Source organism: Carcharodon carcharias, chromosome 10, assembly GCF_017639515.1.
Source record: "Carcharodon carcharias isolate sCarCar2 chromosome 10, sCarCar2.pri, whole genome shotgun sequence".
NCBI classification, from domain to species: Eukaryota; Metazoa; Chordata; class Chondrichthyes; order Lamniformes; family Lamnidae; genus Carcharodon; species Carcharodon carcharias.
The window spans coordinates 53,493,463-53,520,309 of NC_054476.1; the positions used below are offsets into that span (position 1 = coordinate 53,493,463).

Sequence of the window (26,847 nt, forward strand, 5' to 3'; positions counted from 1 at the left end):
ATCCACATAAGTGTACCAACTAAATCTCAGTTCTTGCTTGAAAAAAAGCACACTGTTTACGGTTTAGTTTAGCCCAAGTGACCAGCCAGGAAGGAGATGAAGTCAATACAAGGAGTTCTAAAGCCATGACTTCAATGTTCATGATTATCAGTTGTGTGGTCAGCCCATTAGAAATAATAAAGCATCAGATCATTGGAATAAAGTGTCTCCAGACAAAGTACCAATGTTCCCTAGAACGAGGGGTCACAGTATCAGAATCAGGGGCTTACCTTTCAGAGCTGAGATAAGGAATAATTTCTTCACTCGAAGGGTTGCTGATATTTGGAATTCTTTGCCTGAGGGTTGTGGATATTCATCATATACAGTCAAGACAGAGATTGACATATTTTTGGATACTAAGGAAATCAAGGCATATGGGAATAGAGTCATGATCTTATTGAATAGGGAAGCATGGTCTATTCCTGCACCTATTTCTTATGTATTGTCAATGTGCCCAGTTATCTTTTGTGCTTTTGCCAATTTGATGAGTTGAAAGTTACTTAAAAGGATTTATAATCCATAGATCCAGTGTGCAAATAATCTGAGCTGAACAGTGCTACTTTTCAAAACAGAGGGCACAACGTCACAATTAAGTCAAGGTTTGATTCTCTCGGACACAGGTTTACCTTTAATCACCAACATGTTACTGGTCTCAGCAGTAAGAGTTCAAGAGCTTTCCCACAGAACAAATCTGGGCAAGTAGATCTCTGTCACTTTTCACTGTTGGGCCAGGTAAAGAACAGCTATATCTGCAAAGCTTTAAAAACCGGTCATTTGCCTGGCTTGTCAGATAAAATGGAGTAGAGGGTAAAGGAAGAGAACATGAGCAGAGGGAGAGAATAAAAGAGAACTTAAAAGGCTTTATAATTTTAAGTACATTGGAATGCTTCTCTGACAGACCCTGTACTTTCACCATTTGAGTATGTAGTCACTAATGCCAATTAGCTGACTGTTTTGCAAAACTCCAGAAATCAAATGAATATAGGCTTGCAAATGTGTTTGTATTCAATTGCCAGCTTTAACAATATTGGTTAGCAAAGAAGCTTCCCAGGTTACAAATTACAAAAGATTAAGCTTTAGGCAGGTCCCTATCACGTTTAGACAAGATTACACACACTTCTTAAAACCTTTCGCCTGTTATGCCACAAATTCTGCTGACAGGCAGGTATTCGGTTTCTCTAACAGGTTTGACTAACTTGCTCACATCATTGTTCTCCTGATGAGTGCAGATCAATCAAGTTTGTACAGAAGCCAAATGGAAAATTATGCAAGGCAGATACAAAAATGTCACGAGCATAAATTTATCAGCAGCTCTTTACAGAACAAGGATGATTCATTAAAGCCAGAGCCTGCAGGGCTTCAATGGGACCTGGAATTAAATCAAGACTGGGAAGGTTTTATTCAATTAGAATCTCTGCAAAATACCAAACATAGAACCTGGACAACATTAATATCAGGGCAGTGAACCCCTAGTTCGATGACCACATTGGGCATGATTTAGTCTCATATAACATACGTACAGTTTCATTAACTTTTTAGCCAAGCACTAGAAACACCAGCATACAAACTGCTCCATCTTATAAGACAGGAAGAAAAACTACTCTTCCACCCATCTTCAGTTCATGAAGTATTTTGTTTATAATGCTCAACAAGAGCAAATCCACCAGAAAAAAAGTATTTACAGTTACAAGTGATGACCATTTTGATTATAGAGTTGGAAATAATATGTACTGGATGTGGAGAAGCCATTAGCATAACATTTAGCAGGTCCAAAATACATATAGGCAAAGGCAAAACATATAACTCTCAGAAGCTCAGTACTTATAGCTTTTAAGTGTTATAACTTCAGACATGCACCATTGTGGACTGTGTTGCAGCACTGAAGAATTTCTGTTCTTTAGCTTGATTTAATGACCCAGGTTTCAACTATGAGTAGCTAAAGCTAAGCAGGAGCAAAATGAGGCCATGAATTTGCCACCATTCCCATGTTTTGCCTTCCCGAAGGCAAATCAAACTCATTAATTCCTTAACTGAAGGGTTGTTTTACATAAACAAAAGTAAAATGACTGTTTTAAATCAGATTTTAAATGAGCTCTAATCAACAACTTACATTCATATAGTGCCTTTAACCTAGAAAATTCCAAGAAGCAGAGGAAAAATGGAAACTATGCCAATGAAGCAGAGAGGCAGGATGATCAAACATTTAGACAAAGGGTTGGATGTCAGGGAGAGGAGTGATGAGGCAGAAGGGATTAGGGAGCACCAAAGGTATTTAGGGAGAATTCAAGTGTGGTGCCTAGGCAACTGAAGGAACACCTGGAAAATCATGCAAGTCCTCAGTTAAAGTTATGGTTGCGTTCCTGAAAGTCAGGAACTTAAGTGAAACAACTTTAAGTGAATCATGGGTTTCCATAGAAATCAATGTTAAAACCAGAATTAGATTCCTTTGAACGTTTCTTGCCCAGAAAAAAAGCAATGTACAAGTTGAAATTGTTATGATCCCAGCTGATGTTACTACTGGACAAGCCAAATCTCAGGGTGGAACCCGGCTTCATAGACCCTAACTTTTATTTTCTTGTTTAGATATGTGGAGAGTGGCTACTGAATAGAGTCACAGGAGTCAGCAATGAGCTTTTAGCAAAAGGATAAAACATTTATTAAACAAGGTGAATTATATTACAAGAATTCTTCATCCACAACTATACCTTCACAGATATATACAGGTTCATAAGGATAACACAAGTTACAAGAGCTATCTTATGCTTTAATGTTCACATTAAGTACACAGTCAATGTAAACTAATAAGTGGCCTGTGGTCAGACATACCACACTCTGAAATCAAGTGACAGATGCCACCCCAAACAGATGCTATGGATCTCTCATCAACTCCCCCCCAGGCGCTTGTCACACCGTGAGCCAACCAGTCTCACTGAACTCCATCTTTCACACGAGGGTTTACAATTTCTACTCTCTAAGAACTTGCTTTGGAATCTTCTCCCAAACCGATGTTTTCTCTCAGATGCCTTCCACAAGGGTTCACCTCCACGGTTTTGAACTTTCCTTTTGATGCTCCTCCCCCTGAATCGCCATGTGCATTTAACCTTCCAACACGCTGTCTCTCTCAAATGCTCAGCTGTGCAAACAGAATACCACTGCCTCATATGCCCAGAGTGAAGAGTTACAGGCCGTCGGCTATCCCCTTGGACCATCTGGCTTCTCGCACACTATTGCTTTAAATCTGCACCCTGCAGCTTTCTTCTCTTTAAGCTTGAAGCCTTCTGCTCTGCTCCTTACCTTCACTTCCACAAAACAAGACCTTTTACAGATTCCTGTCCTCTGACTTGACTGTCCTTTTGGGACCTTTCCTGTTCCACTCCCCTGAGCTTGGGGACTTTCTGGAAACTGCTTCTGCAGTTTCCTCTCCTGTCCAGCTTCTCCTGGCAGCTGGCTTCAACTTTAGCTTGGGAAGTAAAAAATACAAAAGGGGCAAACATGCTGTTGGGTGTGTACTACAGACCCCCAGTCAGGGAGAGATAGAGGATCAAATATGTAGTCAAATTTCAAGAGAAGTGTGAGAATAATAGGGCAATAATAGTAGGGGATTTTAACTACCCAATTTTAACTAGGGTAGTTTTAGTGTGCAAGGTAGGGAGGGAGCAAAATTCTTAAGTTGCATCCAGGAGAACCTTTTTAGCCAGTGTGTAGAAAGCCCAACAAAGGAGGGGGCCAGTTCTGGACCTAATATTTGGAAATGAACTCAGGCAGGTGGAAGGCATATCAAGTAGGAGAGCATTTTGGAGAAAGTGACCATAACTCAGTTAGATTTAGGATAGGTAGCAGGGCAGGTAGATAAGGTAGTTAAGAAGGCATATGTGATTCTTGCCTTTATTAGCCAAGACACAGAATACAAGAGCAGGGGAGTTATGCTGGAACTGTATAAAATGTTGGTTAGGCCACAACTGGAGTACTGCGCGCAGTTCTGATCACCACATTATAGGAAGGATGTGATTGCACTGGAGATGGTGCAGAAGAGATTTACCAGGATGCTGCCTAGGCTGGAGGGTCTGAGCGATGAGGAAAGATCAGATAGGCTGGGGTTGTTTTCCTTAGAGCAACGAAGGTTGAGAGGGGACCTGTTAGAGGTGTTTAACATTTTGAGGGGCATAGAATAGCAGATAGGAAGGTACTTTTTCCATTCGTAGAGGGGGCAATAACTATGGGGCACAGATTTAAGGTAAGAGGTAGAAGACTAAAAGGGGAGTTGAGGAGAATTTTTTTTCATCCAGGGGGTGGTGGGAATCTGAAACTCACTCCCTGAAAGGGTGGTTGAGTCAGAAACTTTCATAACATTTAAAAAGCATTTAGATATTCACTTGCGTTGCCATAGCCTCCAGGGCTATGGGCCAAGCGCTGGAGAATGGGATTAGTGTAGGTCTTTGTTGACTGATGTGGACACGATGGGCCGAATGGCATCCTTCTGTGCTGCAGATGTCAATGAATCTATGAGATGTGCTATCTGTCCCTTTGTTGTCCAGCCTCTCTGGAATTCAGGCGCCAACTGAACTGAAACTGCTTTTCTGGTTTACTCTGTCTCTGTGGGGCCTCCTGTTGCCACGTAACAGCACAGTTTTATTCTACTCATGTTTGTTTTATGCTCCTTCAAGAGCCATAAAATCTTCATTAAAATGCAGGCAACTTTTAAAGTGAAAATAAAACTCAACTTCACTGTTTCTTAACAAGCAAATACAGAAATACAAATTAAACAAACTTAATGATATATCTTATTCTTAACACACCCAAATACACATGACTTACTTAAACGCTATTTCCTAACAAAATACTGTACCGTGCATGTTCAGCAGTGTGCACTCCTAGCTGGGATAACTTGCAAAATAAAATCACTGAATATAACAGAAATATTGTATAATTCAAATTAGCTAACACAAAAATCACCCAAACTGACTAACACAGCTAAAACAAAATCAAAAGTACCTGAAAAAGCTCAGCAGGTCTGGCAGCATCTGCGGAGAGGAATACAGTCAACGTTTCAAGTCCGAATGACCCTTCAACAGTCCAGGCTGCACCTGGGCCCGGAGCCTAGACCCCTTCCTGACAGTCTGCAGGAGGCCAAGGCCTTGTCCTGGAGGTGTGGGGGTGAATGGTTGGGGATTGAGTGGGAGGCGCTTCCTCCTTTGCCCACCCATCCAATCTCGGGTTAGTCACAATTCTTCACCCGACAGGCAATCAGCAGCTTCCTGTCCAAGTCCGCCAGGGCACCGCTCTGAGTGGCAGTGACTGTCCTGGCTGAACCTCTGATTCCTGTGCTCCTGCACCTGTATCTTAGGACTCACTCTCTCCCTACAGCTTTGGCCTCTGGTGATGGCATGATGGCTTGGACATCAGAACAGGACAGCAGCTGGTCCAGAGTGCAGTGCAGTTGGGGGGTTGGGGTCAGAATGCAAATGATGTAAAAACAAAAATGATGGTGCAATTCAGAAATATGGGCCCAAAAGAATAAACAATATTTAAACGAAATGATGTTAAGCAAGCAACTTGAAGTCAGGACTTACCGTATGGCTAAAGGGGGCGGGCATAGACCAGAAGGTAGAGACATAGGAATAGAGAGTACGATTAAGTGCAGGGCTCAAGCATGTTAGACAAAAAAATGCAAGGTCAGCAAATGGTTAGGTCTCTATTTACAAGATTGCTGATAAGGTCAATCTTACAGTGCCTGGACCAAATGAATTGCAATTTATACATTGACCGGCGAAAGCAGGCTTGCAGTAGATAGAAGTGAAGAATGCCATTAGCAGATTTCACATCTAGCATGTCGAAGAAAGGATGCACATTAGACTGCTTCATCTCAAAAGTGAATCTAAACACAGAATGAAGCACATTAAGATTGGCCTCATCAGGGCTGTAAATAGGGCCCTGTGCTGCAGCCCTTTAAATGCTTGCGCTTTTTTTCTATCAGTGGATGTGGCTTAGTAGTCTGTTCTCCGAGGCCGACTGCTGCTACAACCATAGCCTGTAAACAGATGGGTTTTTCCTTTCTCCTGCAAGCAATTTTAACCTCCACCCCACTGCTCAACAATGCTCTACACCTCTAAGGTGCTCCCCCACACCACCCCACCAAGTTTTTAACTCCAGAGTCACACAAAGCCAGAGTCATTGAAACGTGGTCATGTTGAAAAAAAAAGTCTGGGAAGCACTGCACTAGCCATTTGCTCACCGTGCAAGCTCCATGCAGAAGTAAAGCACATCAAAGATATCCTGCAGGACAACAGTCAGATAACTGTTTGCTGTGTATCACGCAAACTTGCAAATGGGCCAAAGGTTGCCACTTTTGGACCTGAAACATGCCCAATCTACTTCAAATTACCCTGGAAAGCCAAAGTATCTAAAAAATTTGAGCAGGTTAAGAGAGCTGGTTCATGCTGCTACTGTGCAGTTGCAACGTAAGCAGCACTTGGTTCAATGAAGAGGGCAGGAAGGCATGCCAGGAGCATCACCAGGCATACCTAAAAATGAGGTGTCAACCTGGTGAAGCTATAAAACAGGACTACTTGTGTGCCAAGCAGCTAGTGATAGAGCTAAGCTATCCCACAACCAACGGACCAAACCTAAGCTCTGCAGTCTTGCCACATCCAGTCGTGAATGGTGGTGGACAATCAAACAACTCACTGAAGGAGGTGGCTCCACGCATATCCCCATCCTCAATGATGGAGGAGCCCAGCACAGCAGTGCAAAAGATAAGGCTGAAGCATTCGCAACAATCTTCAGCCAGAAGTGCCAAGTGATTGATCCATCTCGGCCTCCTCCAGAAGTCCCCAGCATCACAGATGCCAATCTTCAGCCAATTCAATTCACTCCACATGATGTCAAGAAACGGCTGAAGGCACTGGATACGGCAAAGGCTATGGGTCCTGACAACATTCCAGCAATAGTACTGAAGACCTGTGCTCCAGAACTTGCCGCGCCCTTACCCAAGCTGTTCCAATACAGCTACAACACTGGCATCTACCTGGCTATGTGGAAAATTGCCCAGACATGTCCTGTACACAAAAAACAGGACAAATCAAACCGGCCAATTACCGCCCCGTCAGTCTACTCTCGACCATCAGTAAAGTATTGGAAGGGGTCATCAACAGTACTATCCAGCGGCACTTGCTTAGCAATAACCTGCTCATTGATGCCCAGTTTGGGTTCTGCCAGGGCCACTCAGCTCCTGACCTCTTTACAGCCTTGGTTCAAACATAGACAAAGCTGAACTCCCGAGGTGAGGTGACAGTGACTGCCCTTGACATCAAGGCTGTATTTGACCGAATGTGGCATCAAGGAGCCCTGGCAAAACTACAGTCAATGGGAATCAGGGGGAAAACTCTCCATTGGTTGGAGTCATACCTGGCACAAAGAAAGATGGTTGTGGTTGTTGGAGGTCAGTCATCTCAGCTCCAGATCATCACTACAAGAGTTCCTCAGGGTAGTGTCCTAGGCTTAAGCATCTTCAGTTGCTTCATCAATGTCCTTCCTTCCATCATAAGGTCAGAAGTGGGGATGCTCGCTGATGATTGCGCAATGTTCAGCACCACTCGCGACTCCTCAGATAGTGAAGCAGTCCATATCCAAATGCAGCGAGACCTGGACAATATCCAGGCTTGGGCTGACAAGTTACAAGTAACATCCACGCCACACAAGTGTCAGGCAATGACCATCTCCAACAAGAGATAATCCAACCATTGTCCCTTGATGTTCAATGGCATTACCATCACTGAATCCCCCTCACTATCAACATCCTGGGGGGTTACCATTGATCAGAAACAGAACTGGACTAGAAATACTGTGGCTCTAAGAGCAGTTCAAAGGCTAGAAATTGTGCGACAAGTAACCCGCCTCCTGACTCCCCAAAACCTGTCCACCATCTACAATGCACAAGTCAGGAATGTGATGGAATACTCCACACTTACCTGGATGAGTGCAGCTCGCACAACACTGAAGCAGCTGGACACTGTCCAGGACAAAGCAGTCTGCTTGATTGGCACCACATCCACAAACATTCACTCCCTCCACCACCGACGCACAGTAGCAGCAGTGTGTACCATCTACAAGATGCACTACAAGAATTCACCAAGGCTCCTTCAACAGCATCTTCCAAACCCTCGACCACTACTATCTAGAAGGACAAGGACAGCAGATCGATGGGAACACCACCACCTAGAAGTTCCTCTTCAAGTCACTCATCACCCTGACTTGGAAATATATTGCCATCCTACATTGTCGCTGGGTCAAAATCCTGGAACTCCCTTCCTAACAGAAGTGTGTGTACCTACACCACATAGACCGCTACGGTTTGAGAAGGCAGCTCACCACCACGTCAAGGGCAACTGGGGATGAGCAATAAATGCTGGCCCAGCCAGCAAAGCCCACATCCTGTGAACAAATGAAAAAAAACTTCCCACTACCAGGATGCTGTTGTCAGTCCAAAAAGACAGTCTTGCCTGCCACACAACTGAGCAACAATGTATGAGTTTCAGTGTTGGTGTGATGCCAGCAATGCAGGCCATACATCCTAATGATTGGCTGATCAAATCAAACAACATGTTCCTCCAGCTGTTCGTAACAGGCTGAGTACAGACCATGTTCATCCAGTCCATGCTTGCAAAACCAAAATCAAAACATCTACTTTTAAATATGATTCCACAATTGTGCAGCATTGGCTGAACAATCCCAAGTGCACTAATAGTTGCACTAACAACCAATTTAAGATCATCGGTTTGAACTTGTAATTTGACTCATTTACACTTGCAAGCAGCAACATACATTCATCATACAGGGACCTATTCTCTGCGAACAAAAGGAATATATTCCAGCCTTGCGCCCAGAATTATCTGGAAGCATCAGGAGCCAAATGTTTCCCATTGCTTTTTTTCCCATTGCTTTCTCCATGGCAACACCTTGGCCAGAGATGACTTGCCAATCAATCAGCAACCCTAATCTCCTGTAGTATAAAATTGTTGTGAATGTCTGAGATTTGGCATTCTTGCATTTGTCCAAGTGAGTGCAAGACTGAAAACTTTGGCTACATGTTTCTCTTTTCATCAATATTCAAGTTCTGGTTGAGAATTTGTTTTCGCATGCGCCTAATGATCATGGTTTTGAAAGGGATAGGGTAGTACCTTAAGAAATGGGGCCATTTACAATGTTCACCAATATCGGGCCAGAAAGAAATGTTGGGTGCTCAGAAAATTAGTGAGAAGGGATCAAGGAACTGTAGATTCAACTCATATACATGAAATCAGAGAGGGTATGATGCACAATAGGAAAGAATGTAGATAAAGATGCAGATGCAGAGCTGGAGTAAGGAGGATAATCTATTCACTGCTTAAGAAAATATAACAATATATACAGCTGGATAACGCAAGTATGGAATGAATTTCCTAGCACTCAATGGATTAAGGAAGAATTAGCATTTTTTCTCCCTCATATCAGGTGTTAGGCAACAGCTTGCACAATAACTTCAGGCCATGATATTTTTCTTCTTGCTTTACAAAAATCTAACGCTACATCAATTGTCAAATGCAGCTGTAAGACAACCTTAATATGATTCAAAGGAAAAAAGCTTATGATTATGATCTATGCTGTTACAAAAATGTATTAAGTTATCACACTCACTCCAACATGAATACACACCCTCTTCCGAGTTTTGATCCTGCTTTGGGAAAACTGCAGCCATTACACCAAATGGCAAAGTAAGGTGCCTGTTAGCTAAATTGTGTTCAAGATGAAAATTCTAGAATATTGTACAAAACAAAGCACTCTTAGTAAGTACATCCTAGAAAGTAACAAACCAAGAGCTAAAGGTTCATGGTAAAGCAAATGCTGTTACATTGGCTAAATTAATATTTTGGTACTTTTGTCACAGTCCTGCAATCATCAATATAATGATGTTCCAAAGATACTCAGTCACAAAACTAAATTCAACTGCTGTTGATGAGATTGGGGGATGAAAATAAATGGGACTGTTGCAATCACAAATAGCTGTAACCACAAAGAAATAACGGAAATTGTATGGACCATGACAGCAGGAAGTACTGAGCTAATTTATTGCTTTAAGCAATTCAATTCATTTCGTTCAAAAGTCCCATCAAAGGCCATAACTATCGTCACACACAGGCACTATCATCACACATAGGCACCGTGTCATGTTTCGTGCAGTTAAGAGACAACTGTGACAAAACGTCCACATTTTCTGTCAATTACAAGCATTGCATTAAGTAGTTCAAGTTAATGTTTACTTTTAAAATCGCAGACTAATTTTGTCCTTTTTGTGGCTGCTAAGTCAGAACATTTGGGAGTAACTCCCCTTTTGTGTAATCAGCCATTGTATTACAATGAATCTTACTCCAGCAAAGATAATGCTAAATCTCAATTCAACATTTACAATAACTGTTTTAAAGTTATTTTTTGAAAATATAAATATGGATATAAACTACTAGAGACTGACATAATTGATTTTCTTCCCTTTGTCCTGATGGTTTCAACGCTTTGCTGGTGTATGGTGCTGGACATCTCCAGTACGGAAACTACGTGGCAATGATGCATGTGAACCTGTGAATAGTCAGTCACCAGACAATGCAATCACCAGCAGCAGAGGTAAGCACAATTTTTACACACCTTCAGGATGGAAACACTGGTCAACATGATTTTACAATAGTGAAATTGTGTTGAAAAATTTCCGAAAGGCATTTGATAAAGTGCCACACAAAAGATTAATACCAAGGAAAGAGCCCAGAAGTTACAGAAGTTAACATTCATAAGATGCAGAGCCTTATGGGTCCTTTTCCTAATGTATTACTCCAAATTTATCTCACCATATGCACAGAATCATAATTAACCAATTATTGTATTGAAAAATAATTGTAATATCAAAGGTTTGGCCAGTGCCAAGTTAATGCTAGCATCTACTGCTATCTTTCCATTATGTCATCATATGATTTTAAATTTAAATAATGTGAAATAAATAGTACTTCAGCTAATTGGAAGGCAAAGACATGTGATGTCATTAAATATTCATTCAGATATGAGAGATTTTTTGAGTGCCAACACTTATACAAATATTTCAATGGACATTATAGTCTGTTCCTGACACACATTACACTTACGTATTACACACAGTCATCGTTTGACATGTATCTCCAGTGCAGAACTCAGAGATGGTGCTGTACTGTAGGTTTATATGGTTGAAGAATGTTGTTGCTAAAGAATCAAGAGGAAAAGTAAAATGTTACATGATGACATTTATGTTTGGCATTACAGAATTTACCAAAAATGATTGTAAGTCAATAGAAGATGCATTATATTCAAAGCAATAAAAATGTGTTTAGCCAATCAATGATCATGTTTTAAGCTTTCATCATTACCTACTAATTGATGTGAAATAGTCAAATGTCTCCAATGAGCAACAGATGGCATTGCAAACAGGTTAGAAGTTTGTACAAGATGCAAGTTCTTTCACGTTTAACTCCAAAACATAAACAAACTACTGAATACCATTTTCACAAATTCTAGCTTTAAAAATTATGTCTGAGGCCAGATATTTTAATGAAAATTGAATCAGAAAGTGTAATTTAGGGAAGGGGTAAAAAAAATGTAAAAGCTGGTAGGGAAAGGAGGAATAGATGGGCACTTTGGGTATACAATGGGCTCCTGCACTGTAAAGTTGTGTTGATACTGTGAATATTACTACAGTGTGCTCACATAGGTAATTTTCCCTTGCCAATTTTCTTCCCTTTGTCCTGATGGTTTCAACGCTTTGCTGTATGGTGCTGGACATCTCCAGTACGGAAACTACGTGGCAATGATGCATGTGAGCCTGTGAATAGTCAGTCACCAGACAACGCAATCACCAGCAGCAGAGGTAAGCACAATTTTCTTACACCTTCAGGATGGAAACACTGGTCAACATGATTTAACAATAGTGAAATTGTGTTGAAAAATTTCCAAAAGGCATTTGATAAAGTGCCACACAAAAGATTAATACCAAGGAAAAAGCCCATGGAGCAGGGGGCAATACATCAGCTTGATAGAGGATTGGTTAATGGACAGGAATGAATAGTAGGGATAATTGGGGCATTTTGAAGTTGGCAGGTTGTAACTAGTGCAGTGTCCCCAAGCTAAGTGCTGAGGCCTTAGCTATTTACAATCTATATTGATGACAAAGAGCAGCAGAAGAAGCAGCAGTCCATGTCCATATGCAGCAAGATCTGAGACAATATTCAGGCTTGGGCTAACTGTCAAGTAACATTCGCGTCACACAAGTGACAGGCAATGACCATCACCAACAAGACAGAACCTAACGATTTCCCCTTGACAATCAAGGGAATTACCATTGCTGAATCCCCCCACTATCATCGTGGGGTTTCCCTTAACCAGAAACTAAACTGGACCAGCCATATAAATACTGTGGCTATAAGAGAAGGTCAGAGGCTAGGAATTCTGCAGCGAGTAGCTCTCTCCTGACTCCCAAAAGCTTGTCGTCCAGATACAAGGCATAAGACAGGAGTGTCATGGAATACTCTCCACTTGCCTGGATGAGTGCAGCTCCAACAACACTCAAGAAGCTTGACACAACCCAGGACAATACAGCCCACTTGATTAGCACCCTGCCAACTACCTTCAACATTCACTCCCTCCATCACCAACGCACAGCGGCAGCAGTGTATACCATCTACAGGATGCAATGCAGCAACTCGCTAAGGCTCCTTTGATAGCATATTCCAAACCCATGACCTAGAAGGACAAGGGCAGCAAATACACGGGACCACCACCACCTGCACGTTCCTCTCCAACTCTCACACCATCCTGGCTTAGAAGTATATCACTATTCCTTCAGTGTTGCTGGATTAAAATCCTAGAATTCCACTGCTAACAGCACTGTGGGTGTACCTACCTTACATGGACTGCAGCAGTTCAAGAAGGCAGCTCACCGCCACCTTCTCAAAGGCAATAAATGCTGGCCTAGCCAGTGACACCCACATCCTATGAATGAATAAATAAAAAAAAAAATCCAAGTTTGCTGATGATATAAAGCTAGGGGTGGTGGGAATGCAAGCTGTGAGGAAGACACAAAGAATCTGCAAAGGCATACAGTCAGGTTAAGTGAGTGGGCAGCAAGATGGCAGATGGAGTATAATGTGGGGAAGTGTGAAATTCTTAACATTGGTGTTTACACTAGCAAAGTTTTTTTTAAAAAAATGACACAAAACTTGGAAATGTTGATGTTCAGAAAGAGTTGAGTATACTCATACAAGGAACACAAGGTTAGCATGCAGATACAGCAAGCAATTAGAAAGGCAAATGGCACATTGGCCTTTGTGTGGAGTGTTACTTGAAAGGGATTGAGTGCAAGAAGTCTTGCTACAATTGTACAGGGCTTTCGTGAGACCACACTTGGAATATTGTGCACAGGTTTGGTCTCCATGTTTAAGGAAGGATTTATTGTATTGGAGGCAGTACCACTTAGGTTCACTAGATTGATCCTTGGGATGAATGTATTGTCCAATGATAAGAGGCTGAATAAATTGGGCTTATATTATTGGAGTCTAGAAGAATGAGAGGCACTCTCATTGAAACATACAAGATTCTGAAAAGTCTTGACAAGGCAGAAGAGCCACAGAAGTTATTCCCCTAGTTGGGGAAGAAGGGCCCAGAATCTCAAGATAAGGGGCCAATCATTTAGGACTGAGAGGAGGAAGAATTTCTTCACTCCAACAGTTGTGAATCTTTGGAATTCTGTACCCCCGAAGGTTGTGGCTGCTCCATCATTGAATATATTTAGGGTAGAGATTGACAAATTTTTGGACTCAAGAGTCGTGTGATATGGAGTGAGAGATGGAAAGTGGAGTTAAATTGAAGATCAGAAATGATCATACTAATTGTTGAGCAGGCCCAATGAGTCGTTTGGTCTACTCAGGCTCCTATTTCTTACATTCTTAAGTTGATTTTCTTCTGCATAACTGCAGATGCACTATCACTGATCAGCAAACCAGGGATCAAACTCCATTAGGAGAAGATCCGACTGTATGGATCTCATTATATTCAGATTTTTTTCTGCATTGCAAATATTGAGTGGATGGAACAAGATTATGAAACAATTGCTACAGAACAGCACCTGAATCACCAATTTTTTCAGCTGGTGCACGAGGAAGAGATTGATTTAGATAAAGACTTGTGATCCACATTGTAAAATGTGCATCACCAGTTGGACGTTTACAAGATTATGAAGGAATTGTGAGATTTGGCTGCTCTGAAGTAATTTGAGCTTCAAGTAACAACTGTACCGATGTATTATACCTTAGTTATAGAACATTACAACTTTACTGTCATTCTTGTGAACTGGGTTTCTGTGCAGTGCAAGGCAATAGGCTAAAACTAAATAATATAAATGGTTAAAAATGCTGGAATTTGCTTGCCAAGCAGGTCAGGATCACATGCAATGCTGGAGTTCAACATGCTATACTGCTCTAGCTATACAGTTTTTCTTTTGATGTTAAAAATAGGGTCCAGCACAAAAGCACCATGAGCTGTTTTGCTGCACAGGAGGGTTATCATGAAGGACAACCTTGTTTGTTTTCTGATTATAATCCAGCTTACTTATATAAGATGTACAGCACAGAAACAGCCCATTCAGCCCAACTGGTCCCTTCCTATGTTTATGTTCCACACAAGCCTTCGCCCACTCTTCTTCACTTTTGTTAACATGGAGTAAGACTTAAAAATGTATTAGTATTAAAAATATATTAGTATCTTACTGAATAGGAACTTACTATTGCTAGCTAGCCATTCATTCAGGTCAATTTCACGTGGCAAAGTCACCAGCTCTTTAAAGTTGAAATCTGTTATTCTTGCTTTGGTATATTCAGGCTCCAGATATAATTTCTTCTCCTCTGCTGCTGTTTTTTTACCGTTTGGTTTAGTCTTTGACTTCCTATAAGAAAACAAACAAAAGAGCAGTTGAATGGGACTAGATTGGACAAGTTTCAATTTGACAATGTGTACCATTTAGTGTGTAGTCTCAAGCATTCATACCATTTACATAAATATCATAAAGGAAATTCAACATGCTACACAGTGTTGCGCAAGACAATGAAATCTAAAGGAAAACAAAATGAGCATGGGAATGGGGAGCGATGCCAACCAAGATAATATCCCATTCCCAGAAAACACCAAACAATAATCACACTATGCTAAGACCAGTTTTCCCTTTCCCACTTCCTGCTTTATCATAATTCAAATGGAAAGGTTATATACCATGTTGAACTCCAGCATTGCGTCTGATCCCGAACTGTTCGGCAAGTAAATTCCAGCATTTTCAACCATTTACACAATTCAGTCTTAGCCTATTGCCTTGCACTTCAAAGACGCCCAGTTCACAAGAATGACAGTAAAGTTGTAATGTTCTATGGCCAAGATATAATACATTAGTATAGAAGCTACTTTATGCATAATTCCTCCATAATCTTATAAAAGTCCAACTGATGATGTACATTTTACAATGTGAATCACAAGTCTTTATCTAAATTAATCACTTCCTCACACCCAGCTGCAAAAAAATTTGGTGATTCAGGTGCTGTTTTGCAACAATTGCTTAATCATCTTTCCATCTATTCTATTCTATATTTGCAGTACACAAAAAGTTCATCCTTTCCATGTGGATAAAGTTCTATTGTCAAGCTTGAAATACACCTGGCCACTATATTTATCAATGTGCAACCAAATGCATATAAAGAAGATTGAAATTTATCTTGTGTTTAAGTATAATACTGTAAATTTCAATGGTAATACAGTGCTATAATGAGACATTATGAATACTGCACATACAGGAAGCAACAGTCCTTAATGCAATTTAATTTGAATAAATACAGGAAATTGCCCAAAATGTAAAATGTTACCTTGGATGAATTCAAATAAAACATTCCTACTTTAACCAAGTTATTTCCATTTTTTTTTTCTATTTACTTGCAAACAATTCAAGTGTTGAAGGCAATCATCTGGTACTGATCCCACTGAAATTGATCAAATGGTAAAGACTCCAGGCACAATTAGCTAAGCAATGTTTAATTGTACAGGTCAAGAAGACTGCCAGCAGAAAACACAAACTACTGAAATCCAATTTCTTATTTAAGTAACCATCTTGTACAGGCATCCCATTTCATTCAATTCCCTTCACAGTAGAGCACAACCTGCTCCCAAGGCTCTTCCATTACAGTTTGAGCCAACTGCTAGAGCCTGAATCTAATAACAGGTAGTTAGACTCATTTTCTCTGGCTTGATTCTCTCCAAAAGTTAAACCAAGATCAGGAGTCCTTTGCATTTAGAATCACAAATATCCAGTAGTGCTGTGCATTTATAAATTTAAAAAGAGTTTTTGGCTTGGGTAACTAAGTATCACCTGAATTTTTTTATCAATGACCCAGATAGTTCCCTTAAAATCCTATCCCATTTGAAAGGAAATAGAATCTATTAACTAGAACCAATTTTTTCCTTAAAAATGACCCAATGGTATAATTAGCCAATTTAAATAAAACAGCACAAAGACTTTTGTAGATTATGACAATTCAAATTTAGCAACTTTGAGCTGAGAAGTAGACTGCAAACTATTAATTCTACATACAGTAAAGGAAGAAAGGACAATTTCCTTTTGCTAACTAAACAAGACATTCATTTATAAATCATCTCATGTTTCAGCAACTTCCCAAAGTGCTTCATGCACATTAGTTCCAAATTATGTTGCCCCAAACAGTAAAAAAGATGAACAACCTGCTAATCAGTTTTGAGGGTGGAATGTTGGCCAGGATTCAGGGAAAATAAGCTGTTCGAGTGCACCCACCTGAACCATAAGAATGAACAGATAGATCCTTACTTCACATCTCATTTGAAGGATGGCATCTTGAATAATGCAACATTCCTTAGTACTACACTGCAACGTCAACCTAGTTGACATGCTCACACCCTGGGTTGAAACTGAACCCACGACTTCCAGGTGGGCTGGCACTTTATGGGCCTATTTGGGTCCAATAAAGGTAAAGTGTGCAGGCCTCATTCCAGATAAGCACATAAGTAGATGTTTCAAAGTAGATGTTTTAGTAGATTTCATAAAATAGGGAAGGAAACTATTTGCAACAGTAATAATTTATGTAGAACAAATGCACCTCAGTGGCTATAAACTTCAGCAAACACCCTACACTGTCACTTGACTGGCCAGGTAGAAAACTGCCAAGTTGCAGCTAATCCTATGAATTGTGAAAGGTATGCTAGTGCTGGTGGGGCAGGGGTGTGATAAGGTGGGAAGTGGCCATCTCCCACTTCTAAAAAACATGTTTAGGGAGGGGGTAGAAAAGAGGGAGACAGAAGGAAGAAAAATATTCTAATGGAGTGATGGATCCTCTTGGTGAGGTCAGTCACTGGAAAGTGAATAGCGATCTCTTGAAGTGGCTCCCGACCACAATCAAATGCAGCACTAATTAACTCGGAACAGATACGTACAGCTAATCTTCATTCATTTACTTGCCATCGTATGACAATTTTGGACATCATCCAGTTGTTCATACTAGGCATTAGCATTTTAGGGAATAACATTTTTCTGGCAATGCACACTGTTTTTCCTGTCCAGTTTATACAAGGACAAAAAACAGTAATACTGCCAGATGCCTTTTTCACCCTATTCCCACAAAAATCTTTTCCTTAATAGGTAATCTCTGCTTAACATTTCCAGGGTCAGCCATGGATGATGCAAGATCAAATTTTGAGCTGATGCAGAGGGATGTATATGCTGGAAAGGCAAAGCAGTAATTTTAACATGCAGCTGTAACTTCATCAAAATGCATCTTGAAGGTACTACAGAGTTCACATATTTTTGAAGAACCACAACTGGTCAACTGCTCCAGGTCATTTTAAGTAGCATATGCAACAACCCACAATGCACAAATGATAGTTCATGGCATATTCTTTATAAAAGATTTTTCATTTAGCCCCTATCACAGAGAGCTGCATTTTCGGCTGAAATGTCCAACATACTTGTACCACAAACTTATTTTTAAAACAAAGATAAAGCAGCTTACTTTAACACATTGCTCTAAACAATCCATGTTTGGCAGCTGACTCAGAATACTCAAAGCCGTTTTGAGAGTCTTCATAAACTGCTTTGTAAATCGCAGCCAGCTGCATCTTATCCTATATAATCCTCGGTAGAGGTTAACCAAGTGTTTATCATATAGCATTACAAGATTAACCAAAATCTATTTCAGCTCAATATCAAATCTTCAAATGTAACCAACCCATCACTGCAAACATAGCCCTCAAAAAATTGGAATGGGGAGGGGCAGAAATGAGGATAAGGTCAATTTCAATTTTCAAAATAAGCCCACCAATCCTGAGGAAAAAAGGTAAAGCTTTAAGCATTATACATAACATTCTCTCTCAGGCAGCAAGGAACACTACTTCCAGGCTTATGGAATTGGTGTTTGACTTTACTTATATACAAATGCAAATTTTCTATCTGCACCCAGTATTGTAAAACTGTTATACCAGCACTATTGGCAACACTAGCATGTGTGCCATCCTATGATCAGCTGCCTTATTTTGATGCAATTGGAATTCTCTAGACAGTTTGAATTACTATTATAGTAGCAGCTACATTTTATTTATTCCCCCTTGGTATCATGAAGATAAAGTGTAAACAATCATAATGTTTAATCGTACCTTACAGAATTTATGAAGCTGTCTTTGGCCACCTCAAGCCCTGAACCCATTGATAGTGGCAGTATTACTACTTTGTTCTCGAGTCAAATGAAGTCAATCTGCATTTAAGAGCTCCAACACCAGTCACAGAACAGCACTGTGAAACTGTGAGAATGTATTCTGCTGGCTAAGTGCTCTATCATTTAAGAAAATGATTGGACACTAACATATAATAGACTGAATTTTGATAATGAGAACTTGCAATTATGTAGAGTTTATTCTTAAAATTATTTGACAATTCATTCACGGTTAAATTTTCCACTTTGCCTAATTTGAGTATTTAGGTGTTTTATGGAGTGAAAGGAAGGGGGTGCACAATGTGAACATAAGTGTCTACGAGTGCATTCATACTACAACTCTAGGATTGGTACAAGCCCAACAGTTTTGCACCAATGCTACAGTTAACAGGGGAAACAACCTGAATCCAGCAACAAGGTTTGATAATGACAATGGGACGAAATTGAGCGAAGCACGGTGGAGGACCATACCTTACTCTGCTTTGGAATCAATCCAGGACATGACATTCAATTTAACTCATGTTCCATGGGACCGCAAAGCAGGTTCAGCATTGTGCCAACACAAATACTTTTGTAAATAGATTTTTAAGAAAAGGGTATACTTAGCTTAGCAATTTCATACATCACAGGTTTGTACTAAGGAACTTTTGTTGCAAATTGATTATTAGTACTAAGATAGATTAAAAATGGGATACCTGCTTTGAAATTAAGCTCATTACAAATACAGCATCAACACGGAAATATAGAATGCCTTTAAACCCAAAATTCAAATGACACTATAGAAAATATGGCAACATGGACAAGTCCTTAAAATTATGCTGTGTATGGTATTCTGTATAATTCATTTTCTTAACCCAAAATATTCCATGAAAGAAGGCAAATATTTTATAAGCTGCAGGCTTCTATTCAGTGCACAAAGGCTTATACATGATGCTGCAACGGTTTTGACTGCAGGCCAATGGTTACACCATTTACATAAGATAACTTCTGACAGTATATTTTATTGATCCAATAAATCAGTCAGAGCTAGTTACTACAATGGTAGCCAGAACTCTGTACGGGTAATAAATCTTGTAATCAAACAAACCTTGCCCTTCATATAATGAGGAGAACCTTCAGTCCTGCTGCAGGTGTGAAGACAGCTGCTAAGAACCCTATCTGTGCACACAATTTTCTTTAAGTAATAAAGGAATACGAAAGCCTTTTTCAGGGTTAAAGTGAAATGAATTTAGAGCAGTTTGACCCTTAAATGTGGATATGGTATCGAAAAAGATTTCAATTATCACAATTCCATTTACCCGAGTACTGGACAATGAGAATATATTGCAATGCATAATGCAGGATTTGAAGCAGGAAAATAAAGGTTACCATTTGGTAGAACACCTCCTTAAATCTGCCTGTATAAATCAACCCTCCGCCCCATGCTGATTGATGGAACCACACTAACCCTCAGCATTAACAGTCTTCCAAACCAAAATTTAAATAAAACTGTTTATATTAAGTAATCCTGCCACCACTCAGAAATATGGCCGATGTCCAAACTAATGTTACACAAAAGTTTTAATGTTATATTTACAATAGCTGTACTTCTGCACTAATAGTGCATTTATGAACTTAGCCAAAGTTGCTCTGAGCAAATTTGGGAATAATATTTGGCTCACTCAAAGATTCAGTAACAAAGAGTTCACACAAAATGTAAAGTACAGAAGCTTAATTCATGGGAAGGATTGTGTGGTTTTGGTGAATATAATGCAGTCATTCACAGGTCATGCAGTCAGTAAGCCCACTATAAGGCACACAACACTTCAAATTGTTCCCAGGTAGAGTCAGGGTACTGAGGTAAATGCTTGCAGTTTGATCATTTTGCTTAGCCCGTAGCAAGCATGTTTAGTAACTTTGCCTCACGAACACCAAACTCCGCACCAAAGTTTCAAATTTTTATAGATTCAAGATTGATACTTAAATCAATCAAATACTTAACTTTTAGCAAAGTGACATAAAGCAAGCACTAAACTGCTTCCGAATTGATCTGACCTAACATACTTTAACAGACCTGCTATTTCTGCAGAAATGCTGGATTACTTAAATTCTGGAGATAGTAAGACATAAGAAACTATCCAACAAAATAAGTTCAACAAAGTCAGATGCAACTGATAGTTGTGATTTCAACTGCCCAAGATCAAGCTCAACCTATTTTGGAGATTTTCAACATGCAGTTCACAGGCACAAGCTGAAAAGTGAACTTCAATCTCTCAGATACTCTCCAGAGCCTCAATAACTAAATGCTAGCTATTGCAGTGTGCAGGCTCCCCTGCTGTCAACATAGTCTCCATACTATTGCAGGTGTAGCCACACAATTAAATGTTACTGTTCAATCTAGACTGAAACACTTTAGTATTATGACTTAATGAACTGAAAACTTTTAATAAGGCACTTCCAGTGGGGAAGTTAAATATTTACTGCACCATTTTACTATTTTCCTTCACTTGTTGACCCAGCAGTTTTCCATAGTATCATCCAAAAGAATGGTTCGGGGGCCAATTCATACTTGATGCAAAGAAAAATGCACAGCATACTTACTTGTGGTGTGTGATGCTTACATTTTACTACAGCAAACTCAAAAATGTTACAGACTCCAGTTAAACATTCATCACACCAATTTATATAATTTGCAAATTCGTTATCATCTGGAAAACTGCTGTGCCTTTGGGAATGGATAAGGGTTTAAAAAAAAGCATTTTACGGAATAATATCTAGTCACTTGCTTAGGTTAGTTATAATGACATCAGCTAATAGAGAAGAAATAACAAACTATAACAATCTTTACCATATTTTTCCTTCCTCCAGACCCTTAGCGCTTTACAAAAAGTAAGTGTGCCTCTACCTCAGGACTTTTCTCATGGCTTGTAGAACCATCTTGTAAAACACTCCTGTTTTCTGTTGTCCAAGTAATGACCTATCTTCACTATGGCTTAAATAATCTCCCACCATGATAGTTTCTCAGCCTTCAGTCCTCCTTTGTCTCTCTACAGCTCAAACTAGTCAAACCCACATTCACATCAGCATTGAGCTTCAAACAACCTTCGCTTTTATCCAATCAGAAGAGATGCTTGGATCTGGCATGAAAGGACAAGTAATTCACTGATTTCATCAACAGCTAGGACCATAAATCTAGGGAGTGTCTACAAAGAAAAGGAAAAACTTCAGACGTATGATTGAAAACAGCTGTTTTGAATTAAATATACCAGAAGTAGTAACCAACTTCTGCATCAGTACCCTTCCCATGTCTATACTAATCATTTTGTGATTAGACTTTTGCAGTCACTTTTCCACCAAGATTTCTTACTCCCTCTCTCCAACTTTTTTTCAGTCTGTTTCTCCTCCCCTACTTTTCAACCAAAAAGTGAACAGCTTAACAGCTTCGTTGCTCTAATGTCAATCTGTAATCAGATGTACAAGCATAGCGTGTGACAACTTTTGCTAAAATACACATCAATGTAGAGAAGTTAAACTAATAACCTCTATTCAGCATCTTCTCTCTCCATGTCATGTTGGTAACTTGCCATGTAGAGCAAAGCCACAATTCTACGTTTAAAATTGATAACATCAAAATTATAAACCCACAAAGTGAGTGTAACCTGACGACCTTCAACTAAGCAACAAATTAATTCATAAAACCACATCTAAGATGTGGAATCATGAGCAGATATTACACACATGCAATGAAGAAAACAGTTCTACCTCAAATATCAAATATTTTCAATGACCTGAATCAATTTCAATTTGGAATTTTCAAATCAATCCAACAGCAGATATTAGAGCTGGTTTTATTCTGAACAAAAACAAAACTCAGGAAAGTCATGTTGTAGATTTGCCTTCAGTACAAGTGCCCAACTCTTGACTTGTATGTAAGCCTGCGATAGACTGGTGACTTCCCAAAGTTTGATCATTTGTGACTTGATAGGGTCGACAGGGAAGACTTGCTTCTCCAAGTTGAGGGGTCAATTACTGGGGGCACAGATTTAAGGTGTTTGGTAGAAAGATAAGAGGGGATATTAGGAAAAACCTTTTCACCCAGAGGGTGGTAGGAGTCTGGAACTTGCTGCGTGAATTGAGGTTGAAGCAGAAACCAGTAACTCATTTAAAAGTGGATCTACACCTGAAGTGCTGTAGCTGCCACGTGCTGGAAGGTGGGATTAGAATGGGCTGCTAGTTTTCTTTCAGCCAGCAGAAGACTGCTGCAAACTGCACCCTTACTACCGGATGGGGGGCTCTCCTTACCAGCCAGCTGCCCTGCCTGCTCACTGGTTAACTATTTCCCCTTTTGTACTTAATCCCCAGACCAGCTGGGTAAACTGCTGCAAACTACACCCTTTCTTCCAAGCTCTCCTTTCCAGCTGGCTGCCCATCCTGCTCTCTGGTTAACTATTTCCCCTTCTGCACTTAGTCCCTGGAGCTGCTGGGGCAGGAAACACAATAGGCCGAATGGCTTCTGTCGATGTTGTAACATTTCTATGGTTCATTGTCATGACCACAGCAGTGTTATTTGCTGTGCAAACCAAATCCCAGAGGGAAACTTGGCTTATGGATGATTTCTTTTTCTTTTGTATTCTGAAAACTGGAAAACGTATTGATCTCAGCAATAAGAGGTCCTGTAACATTTTTTGGATTTTAAAAATTAAAAGTTTTACTGACAGGAATAAAAGAAAACTTAAGCACATAAGATTACAGTTGAGCAATTAAAGTTAGTCTTGTAAGCATTTCCCCAAAAAGACTCTCCATTTTGTCAGACTCACAAGTAAACATCTTCCAAACAACACTCTCTCATATATGTATAACTAGAAGAAATCCAGTATTATCCAAGGCAAGCTGCTGTCGCTTTGACAAAGGCATACCACATGACCCGAAATTCATTCCCACTCTGCTGTGGAAAACCAAACTTCAGAATAAAACAGCTTTTTGCAGCCCAAGACTTTTCTGGCTCGATTGGATGGCTGATTCAAATGACATTGCCTCCCAGCCCAGAGCTAATAGCTCCCAACTCAACAGCTCCAGCTGCTACCTGGACAGTTCAACTGCTATCCTAGCTATATCTCTCAGCTCCACAGTAACTCCAAAATATATTTCCCCCACCTTTCATCTCAGGTTCCATTGCTCTCTCACCTCTTGGAACACCAATCCTTCTAAATATACCGTCCAAAAATAAAATCTTTCATGTCTCTATCTTATCTTCAGTTTCGAGGGAATAAAATATAATACCCCCTTCTATTTACCTATGGAACTCCTGCATGATGCAAACATGTTTCTTGTTACCTCTGACTTCCCTTTGATATTCAAACTTTCAACTTATGAGAATGCAAATGCTAGATTTAACCTATTTACCAGTACCTCAAACCTAACACCTCTATCCGTTTCATGTTTCAACCTCTCCAGACAACTTGTTTCCTACTAATCGCTGCCCAGTTTAATGAAATCTCGCAATCACACACACTGCAATCACAGTCTTTTCCGCAGAATATCACAGTGTTCCCCAAAAATATTTTTAAAAACATCCATTTCTCGCATTATGTAGCAGAAACAGAAAAGACTTTAGGAACTGTTATGCAGTTTCACTGATAGCGGGTAACAATACAATAAACTTCTACTCATGTGAACTTGGGAGTTGGAAAAGCCATGCATATGGCACGATCAATGTCTTCTTTGAAAAAGGATTTCCTGGAGGCTTTTTCCAAACAAGCGAATGCACGACATTGCGTGATTTCATTGCAATACACCTTGTCAATTACAAAGAAATGGAAATTTAGTATTTCTCAGGGCATATGATTTCACAACTACCTAGATTGAGTTCTCCAGTAGTTTAGACACATCCAGTTTTCATTGAAGCTGAAAGATCCGGCAGGATATACATAAGGCCTGGTGCCAATAAGGAAATGAATGCAGAGCAAGGATAAAAAAAAAGCAGATAATGGTTTCTTCAAAGGTGGGTAGCTTCAGTACTTTTAAATTATAAATAATTTTCTCTTCAAAAGGAAATTAGTTTGGGTGCTTGGGGAAAAAATCTTGGGCAAGAGCAAAGAAACCTCATATCTGTGTGTCTCTAATTCTGGTCTCTGAAGCTTTTATCAAATGTAATCACTCCACCATTGGCAGCCATGCCTTCAGCTTTCTGGGCTCCATGTGCCAAGCTCTGAAATTCCCTCCCTGAACTTTTTCACCTCTCTACCTCTCCCTCCTTCTTTAAGACACTCCTTAAAAGTCTACTTCTTTGACCAAGCTATTAGTCATCTGTCCTAATTTCTTATGTGGCATGTCAAATTTTGTTTGATAATGCTCCTGTGAAGTGCCTTAGGATGTTTTACTACATTAAAAGGTGCTATATAAGTTGTTGTTGACCACTGAACTGAACTATTCTTATCGCCCAGCTATTAAACCAAAAGAGAATGACAGGGACCACAGCCAGTTGCAACAATCACTATCACATGGTGGCTGTAAAATGGGATAAGGCTGTACTGGGCATATAGCTGCTCTACAATCCAAGCCTACTCACAATTGACAGAAAGTCATTTATTGTGTGTGTTCCCTAGCTACCAACTCCATTACTCTCCTTGGTAACAGTCTGAGACCAAACCAGACAGTTTGCAACCTTGGTATCATTCAATCACTGCATCAGAAGGGCTGCCAACTTCCACCTCCATAATGTTGTTTGAATTTTCCCCTAGCTTAGCTCATCGGCTGCTGAAAGTCTCATTCATGCATTTGTTACCTTGAAACTCAATTGTTCCAACACACTCCTGGCTGGTCTCCCACGTTTTACCTTCAGTAACCTTGAGGTCATCTAAAACTCAGCTGCTTGTGTCTTAACTCACACCCAGCCTCTTTCGCCTATCACCTCATGTTCATGAAATTACATTGGCTCCAGGTCAAGATTTTAGAATTCTTATCCTTGTTTTCAAATTGTTCCATTGCCTTGCCCCTCCCTACCTCTGAAATCTCTTCCAGTCCCACAACTTTCAGCACTCATCTAATTCTGGCCACTAGGCACATTCCCGATTTTAATTGCTCAACCTTTAGTGGCTGTGCCTTCAGCTGTCTAGGCCTTGAGCTCTGGAATTCCTTTGTAAATCTCACTGCTTTTCTATCTCACTTTCCTCAACCCATCTCTTTGCCCAAGCTTTTGGTCACCTGATTGAATATCTCCTTATGTGGCTTGATCCAGTGAAACTTTTTTTAAAAATTGTATTCAAGGCACTATTAAGTTGCTCGTTTTTACCACACTCCTGCAAGCCATTGCATTACGGGGTGAATCTGATCCAGATCTTTTCCTCATGGTGTTCACACACATGCATGTTCCAGAAGGGATCAATAAATCAAGAATAGAAATCCAGGCTCCTTACCCCAACCTTCCCATTCCCTTTCTCTAGCACAGGGCACTACACGAATTGTAGTTGCTTGCGATGTTGAATGGCAGGAAATTAAAACCAATTCACATGAATAAGCAGTCTGACAGCATAAAGACCATCACAAAGTTGATAAATATGGTGGGGTTCTTCGGTACTCTATACTATCATCACATCCTGGTTATCCCAGTACAAAGATCTTTTCTTGGATCTCTCCTCTTCCTCATCAACATTTATCCCCTTTAGCAACACTACCTTCAGGTAAAGGGCCAGCTTTCATACCATTACCTAACTCTATCTGCCCACCAATACTTCTGATACCCCAAATGCATTCAACATTAAATCCTGCGTTAATGACTATTCTTTTACAGCTCAGCTTCCATACAAACTCTGATTCTTTATTACTCATCTCACCTTCAAACCATCTCCTCAATCACCTCCATCACTTCAACACTTCCCGAATACTCTATTTCTCTCACTCCTTGGGCCTATAAAGTTTAGAATTGATGGCTGTAACCTCAATATCCTTCAGGCTGCCAATTTTCATTGAACCTTACTCCTGGATAACTTGTTTTTGGGGAAGGGCTGAAAATTAA

The 26,847-nt window shown here is 40.1% G+C and overlaps 1 protein-coding gene and 1 long non-coding RNA gene across 9 annotated transcripts in view; one reads left to right on the plus strand and one right to left on the minus strand.

The window, feature by feature from the left end:
• mob2a (MOB kinase activator 2a) overlaps positions 1-26,847 on the minus strand; it is a 238,938-nt gene that overhangs the window by 16,886 nt on the left and 195,205 nt on the right. For 6 of the 8 annotated variants that reach the window (XM_041197043.1, XM_041197048.1, XM_041197042.1 and 3 more), the window contains 2 exons: positions 14,865-15,025; positions 11,202-11,295 (listed from right to left, as the gene is read on the minus strand). In XM_041197043.1, coding sequence (XP_041052977.1) covers positions 11,202-11,295; positions 14,865-15,025 — 255 coding nt within the window. Of the gene's footprint in view, positions 1-11,201; positions 11,296-14,864; positions 15,026-15,348; positions 15,423-21,738; positions 21,891-26,847 lie in introns of those variants that run through there. The other 2 variants (XM_041197044.1, XM_041197045.1) reach the window with 2 other exon arrangements.
• Positions 10,613-26,847, plus strand: part of LOC121283054 — a 40,520-nt gene continuing 24,285 nt past the window's right edge. Inside the window, exons 1-2 of the long non-coding RNA XR_005944179.1 lie at positions 10,613-10,692; positions 11,879-11,956. This is a non-coding gene — a long non-coding RNA (uncharacterized LOC121283054). The remainder of the gene's footprint in view (positions 10,693-11,878; positions 11,957-26,847) is intronic.